A 6,906-nucleotide genomic window follows, 5' to 3' on the forward strand; every position below is an offset into this window, starting at 1 on the left:
TACAAAGTCTAGGATTATTTTCTACAAAGTCAAGGACTTTGAATAAGCACCTAGGAAATAGTTTTTAGCATTTAATGCTGCCTTGTAGCCCAAGTACATCCTAGGCTATATAAGGGGCAAAAATCCTCATTTGTAATCATCCATGAAATTGAAATTGTTTTGAGATTTTTCTCTAAAACCGTCATAATCATTTTGTGTTGTCTTTAAATACGAGTGTCGAGACAAAAAGATCATCGACGTGTTCGATTCTTGACTTAGACCAAGGACGCGTTCCGAAGTTTAAGAGAAATTCTTGTCGCGTTACGAGAATTTCACCCATTATCAAGCTATAGGTCTAGTTTGATAAATATCCCTAATTTCACACAAAAAAACATACAAAAAAAATATTCAATCCGTTCAATCCGACCCATAATGTCGACTAAAGCCAACCAAATGACAACAATTGACCAAAACGCTTCCGCGCCCGAACCCTTTACGTTGCAATGAGATACCTGAAGTTGACGTTATAAAACCTACATATCTAACATTTGATCAATTCATGATTAAATTTTTTATTAAAACCATGCAAAAGAATCATATAGTATAAATATAAACCTAAAAAAGCCCCTTAAAAATCCCGTGATTTTCACGGGATACAAAACTAGCTAGTTAAGTATATCGAATATCATGTTAATTTTGGTTTGATGAAAAAATTGATAATCTATTTCGAAAAAACCCGTACCTTTTTATGAAGATAGCCTTTGATGATTAATCAACAACAAGGAAGGGATTAATTTGCTTACAATCAAAATGATGAAGATGAATTAAGGAGGGATTTGTTGGGTGTGAGTGTGTGACTGAATTAAGGAGGAACTTTGTTGAAGGTGAAATAAAAGATAGAGTACTGAGGAAGCTTTGTGTTCTTTAGGGTTTTTGGTGTGTAATGAACTAATGACTAACTAGTTTAGATCCCGCGTATTGAATGCACGGTATTTATAGTGTTACTAACATAGATTTCGTGCAATATATGCACGGTATTTATAGAGTTTTACCTTTAGTGTATTATTTATAGAATTTAAATTGACAATTCTTTTATTTTTCATGTTTCTCCTTAATGTATTTTGATTAGAGAAATAAATAAAAGTTTAAATCGTAAGAAGTAATAAAATAAGTGTTTTTTTGTTTTGTTTTTTTTTATCGAGAAATTAATGATGTTAATTTACAAATATTTACTAATATAACATATTTTTTAGCTGCAAATTTTTATCATAAAAAGTCAATGAATTTTAACAAATATTTACTAATACCATATTTTTTAGCCGCAATTTCTTATCATAAAAAGTCAATACATTTTTATCAATAAGTTCTTTAAAAAAAGAATTTCTTTATCCTAAAAAGATCAGAGATAAATTTGTGCATAATGTGAAATATTAAATGTTATAAATATTTAAATACAAAAGATTATATTCATTTATAACTTATCATATCCACACTTATAGTATCTGCTAAAAATATCAAGCACTATTCTAGGAAATATTTTTTGGCGGGAAAGTTGGAGTTTCGCCTATTTATTTAGTAAATAGGGGATGTGTTTTTTTTGGTACATATGACTAATGTGTTTGTGATAAGGGAGTATAAAGGGGATTAAGAAGTCTAATAGTCATTAGCAAGAAGTTTTCCCGCCCAATTGTAGACTACTAACGAAAATAGTAACAACAATGACACACTAGGCAATAATAATGAACCTTAGGGACACCGTAGACACATTTTTAAAAATAGGGGTACCATGGACAAATTGACAAACCACAAGGGTACCATGGAAAAAAACCGTTTTTTTTAAGTCTTTTGTCCAACTGCAAATTTTTCTGACCCAGATTTTTCTTTTTCTATTTTTCATGCCTAGGTCTTTGTTTTAGTTTTTTCGACCATGGGCTTTGATACTATGATAAGATGTGAAGAATGTATTTTGTGTAAATGTGTGTATTCATTAATCATAAGACGGATATAAATACAATAGAAACGGGATATAAAACCCTAAAACGATATGGGCCTAAATCGGCCTATTATTATGCAATCGAATTATGGGAATTACTCCTCCCTTATAAAGGGTCCTACTATATATCGTCGACAATTTACTAATTATCGTCGACAATTAATGTAAATTTCCAAGTTTGCCCTCCATAACATAACTCTATATCCGTCTCACTAAAACACAAGTCAATTTCCGTCTCACTAAAACACAAGTCAATTACCGTCTCACTAAAATCTTTCAAACAAAAAAAAAAGACGGTTTTTCAAAAAAAAAAAGTGGGATTTGTAATTAACAACATGAACGATAACGATTTTAACAACGATTTCAACAATGAAGCTAGTAACGAGGTGAGTTTACGATTTAGTTTTGTCTAAAATTTATGTTTTATTATCGATTGATGCCCGAATTAGGATAGATGCCTTGATTGTAGACGGAATTATGATAGATTTCTTGACGGAATTAGTTGAAAATGCAATTGAAAAAAAAACAAAATTATCGAAATGGGCCTGGACGAAGAGAATTTCCGTCCAAAACCTGGCCTGGATGAAAAATTCCTTCGTCTAGTATGGGCCTTGGACGAAAGATTTTTTCGTCCAACACCAGGCCTGGACGAAAAATTCCTTCGTCCAAGGCCCATACTGGACGAAGGAATTTTTCGTCCAGGCCTGGTTTTGGACGAAAACTCTCTTCGTCCAGGCCCATTTCGTTTTTTTTTTTTTCCGTCTTATATATATTTTTTCCGACTCGTTTTATATAAAACAATTAAAATAATTAATTACCGTCTTTGTATTATATTTTTTTTATTTTTTTATTTTTTCCGACTCGTTTTGTATAAAACAATTAAAATAATTAATTACCGTCTTTGTATTATATTTTTTTTATTTTTTATTTTTTCCGACTCGTTTCGTATAAAATAATTAATTATTATTATCTAATTTATCGAAATGCGTGCGCAGGTGAATAACGATGGAGACGGTATTGATTACTCAGATCATTTTACGACTACCAGATTATTTGCATCAAGTATGGAAGCGTTTAATTGGGCATTTGAGATCGGACTTAGACTCGGGTTTGGTATAAAAAGAGCAAGCAATAAGAGAGTTGGTCGTAATACGAATTTGAGACAGGATTATTTTGTTTGTCGGATGGGTGGAAGAGGTCTCGTAAATAAGGATGCCGATTCTTTAATGAGGGCTAACACGGTTACCGCGTGGTGCAAATGCAAATTTTCAATGAAAGTTGTTGAAATACAAGAGAATAAGTGGAAGCTTGTCATGAGATCCGGGTTTCATAATCATGCTTTAACGTTGTATTGTGACGGCGACAGATACTTTGCAAAGTTTGATGAAGAGGAGTTGGCTTACATCGACGCCCAAGTTAGAGCTCACGTTAGACCGGCAATTATTAGTGCGGGTTTGCATCAGCGGAATCCGGAAAAGTCAAGACCTAATCGGCGACAAATCTACAATCGTTCTCAGAAAGTAAGGGCCGAGGAAAGAGATGGGAGAAACCCGGCACAACAGATGCTAGCACTTGCGGTTCAGCATAAGTACGTTCATTATGGCGCAGTTTCGAGACCGGATCTTAGCTTTTATTTATCCGATTATTGTACCTTATATTTTATTTATCCGATTATTGTACCTTATATTTTATTTATCCGATTATTGTAGTTTATAATTTATTTATCCGATTAAATGACTTAAAACGTAATTTAATTTAATATGCAACGATATTTAATTAAATGACTTAAAACGTAATTTAATTAAAACATTCCTTAAAACATAATTTAACATAATTTAATTAAAACATTCCTTAATTTGAAATACAACGACATTACATAAACCACTTAAAACATAATTAAAACATAACTAAACCCTAAACCCCAACTCTCAAACCCTAAACCCTAAACCCTAAACCCCAAACCTCAAACCCTAAACCCATACAACGATATTAATTAAAACATAACATAATTAAATAACTATCGAACTTAATTATCTTCCGATGATGAAGATGACGATTCCTTATCTTCTTCATGATCTTGAACTACCATCCGGCATCCGCTGAAAAAGCCCCTTCACATCCCGTATACGGGGCACCCTACGCACTCGCTCCTCCTCCTCACCTATCTCATCACCAGACCGAACCACCTCCTCCAACTACTCCGCAGTCCACGACTGGGTACTACCATCTCCAACCTCAGACTCAAACTGGAGCCCCTTTCGAGCTCGAACGTGACGGTCTTTTTCTCCACCGGCCATCTATTCAAAAAATAACAAAAACGCATTGATTACTTAAATTAATAAAACAAAAGAATTTATAAAAATAAGTTTTAAGTAAATTAAAAAATTAAAATAAAACGAAATATCCCCGAACGGGGTTTATTAGTAATAATTAATTATTTTTTTACGAAAACAAAACGAGACGGAAAAATAAATTTAAAAAAATCTAAAAAATAAAATAAATAAATTTACAACGAGTTCGCCACAGACGAGGTTTATTATTAATAATTTATTAGTTTTTAACGATAACAAAACAAGACGGAAAAATAAGTTTTTAAAAAATAAAAATAAAAAACAAACGAGAAATTCAAAAGAAAAAGAAAAAAAAAACACGAAAATGGGCTTGGACGAAGAACATTTTCGTCCAGGCCCAGACGAAAATGTTTTTCGTCCAAGACCCACAGTGGACGAAGAACATGTTCGTCTGGGCCTGGATCTGCCCAGGTATGGTTTTTTTTTTTTGGTTTTTTTTTTGAATTTCTCGATTGCTTTTTTGCAAAACACGACTAAATCCGATTCAAATCAAGGCATCTAATCCTAATTCCGTCTACAATAAAGACATCTATCCTAATTCCGTCACAAATTTACAAACTAAGAAAATACTCAAAAAAAATAAATTAATAACAATCACATACCTTGTTGAATGTTTGAATTTGATGACGGAAATGATACGGTTGAAACGGTTTTTTGTTGTTATGTGAGTCGGTTTTTTTTTTTTAAAAATTTGGAAGTGTGAAAGGTTAATTTTTGAAGAATATGAAAAATATATGGGGGAGTGTGAGGGAGGGGCAGTTTTGGAAGTTCATTAAAATTGTCGACGATAATTAGTAAATTGTCGACTATCTTTAGTAGCCAGGCTTATAAATCCTATGAGCGTACTCAATGAAGAAAGAGGATGGAAAAACGCGAAAAAATTCATATATTTGAGATGAATTTACACATTTAGTATCAATTCGTATAGGTTTTTGCTTATAATGGAATATCAAAAGTCGTAACAAGGTTAAAAATCGCGAAATGTGGATTTTGTTGGATTTTGACAGGCAATGTAGGTAATGGATTTGTTTTTGATGATGATTGATGAATTCGGATTCCGGTTTATAAACAATGGATCTTGTGTGAGTTTCAATAAATTGGATTTGAATCGGACTTTACCTTTTGGGAGATTTGGCTTCGGTTTGATTTTGAATTCAATTGTTCTGAGTTAGCCATTATGGCATTTTTTTCGTAAAATTCTTATGAAATTTGATTAAAAATATGTTGAGACGAAGAAATCAATATAGGCAAAATTGTTCCTGTATTAATGTTCGTGTCGATCTATCATATACAGTATGAATCTTCTATACAGAAGTAGCATTCATGATCTAATTACTAATGATATTCAGAAGAGTTGCTCTAGTTTTAACAAGATGCCTGAACAAGCACTCTAATGCTTCATCAAGATCTTGGATTTCCGATTCTAACTTCAAAGTCTGACTTGTTAAATTATCCATTTGTGACAAACTAATTCCGCTTTTCTTCTGACAGACAAGCGAGTTCAGAATTGCGTCAACACCATCAAATTCGCTGCTGGTGGTGGTTTCCTTGTTTGAGTTTTTGTTGATCAGTGTCGCGACGACAGACCATCCACTTTTCTGTGAACCACCAATGTAAGACAAACAAGACTTTAAAGTATCAGCTGTCAGTTCTTGGACATCTTTTAGCATGTTGACAGTAGCATGGGTTTCGTTTTTTTGTTCGTTTGTGGGTTTGAGATTTTTCAGGCATTTTTTGATTGCCTTTTTGACTGATTTCCTTGTGTTCAAGTACTTGATGGCTTCATTTGTGATGCTTAGCTCACGACTGCACCTTCTGCGGAGTGCAGACTGTACGTCTTGAAGACGTTCCCTAGACTGTTGCATTGCGTCCCTTGATGCGCTGCAAAGGTCTAGGAGTCTTAGAGATCCATCCAAGACTTGGTCGACCCATTTTGTGATTTGTGTTTGGGATAGGGTTTGTTGGTTATGGGGTAATTGAAGGAATTCATCTACAGAAGAGTATAAATCTGTAAGGCTGTTTAGACCGTGGCTTACTGATGATGAAGTAGATGTAGATTGAGATGACCTCAATCGGCTCAACTGCTCATCGAGTTGTTCAGCAACTGGGTGAGGCCTTGATGGTAAACTGATTGAACGAGCATGGTAGATTGCTGAAGAAGCCATTTATGATCGTTTTATTTGTTGAGCTAAGGCGGGGAAGAAGATGAAATTCCAATTGTTGTTGGTTTGATGACTTCTTTTCCTCACAAAACCGTATTTATATAAAAGCAAGGTTAGACAGAAGGAATCTCACAGTAATTGAGAAGTAACATGGTTTCTGTAGTCAACAAGCACTTCTTGAGGCGATGTCGTTGCACTGTCTCTCAACTATGGAACTGCCAGCGAAGTAAGAAGAAGATTGCTGGTTATTTATTATAAACTATACAATTAACTGTTAAATTATGCTGTATGTCTCCCTTTATGTCCTTCATGATCCTATATAAGCGTTATGCACGAGTGGGAATGACACCATACCGGCCTGTCGTTTGATGAACATATCATTATATTCTGGTGCAACTGTTGTTAGTTGTTACCCTGTTGC

The 6,906-nt window shown here is 33.8% G+C and overlaps 2 protein-coding genes across 2 annotated transcripts; one reads left to right on the forward strand and one right to left on the reverse strand.

The window, feature by feature from the left end:
* The first annotated feature begins 2,955 nt into the window (after nucleotides 1-2,955).
* On the forward strand, nucleotides 2,956-5,641 carry LOC141649820 (uncharacterized). The gene is made up of 2 exons (XM_074458495.1): nucleotides 2,956-3,549; nucleotides 5,618-5,641. The coding sequence occupies exons 1-2, from the start codon at nucleotides 2,956-2,958 to the stop codon at nucleotides 5,639-5,641; spliced, it is 618 nt and encodes a 205-aa protein (XP_074314596.1).
* Nucleotides 5,642-5,651: 10 nt separating this feature from the next.
* LOC141649821 (uncharacterized) lies at nucleotides 5,652-6,488 on the reverse strand. The gene has a single exon (XM_074458496.1). It carries the CDS (start codon nucleotides 6,486-6,488, stop codon nucleotides 5,652-5,654), a length of 837 nt encoding a protein of 278 aa, XP_074314597.1.
* Nucleotides 6,489-6,906: the final 418 nt, after the last annotated feature.

The sequence above is a fragment of the Silene latifolia genome, chromosome 3 (genome assembly GCF_048544455.1).
Source record: "Silene latifolia isolate original U9 population chromosome 3, ASM4854445v1, whole genome shotgun sequence".
Lineage (NCBI taxonomy): Eukaryota > Viridiplantae > Streptophyta > Magnoliopsida > Caryophyllales > Caryophyllaceae > Silene > Silene latifolia.

Excerpts from the sequence above, each read along its gene's own strand:
- LOC141649820 (XM_074458495.1), top strand. The coding sequence starts at position 2,956 with ATGCGTGCGCAGGTGAATAACGATGGAGACGGTATTGATTACTCAGAT. Across the intron at positions 3,550-5,617 it reads AACAGATGCTAGCACTTGCG|TATGAATCTTCTATACAGAA; the intron begins GTTCAGCATAAG and ends TATCATATACAG.
- LOC141649821 (XM_074458496.1), bottom strand. The coding sequence starts at position 6,488 with ATGGCTTCTTCAGCAATCTACCATGCTCGTTCAATCAGTTTACCATCA.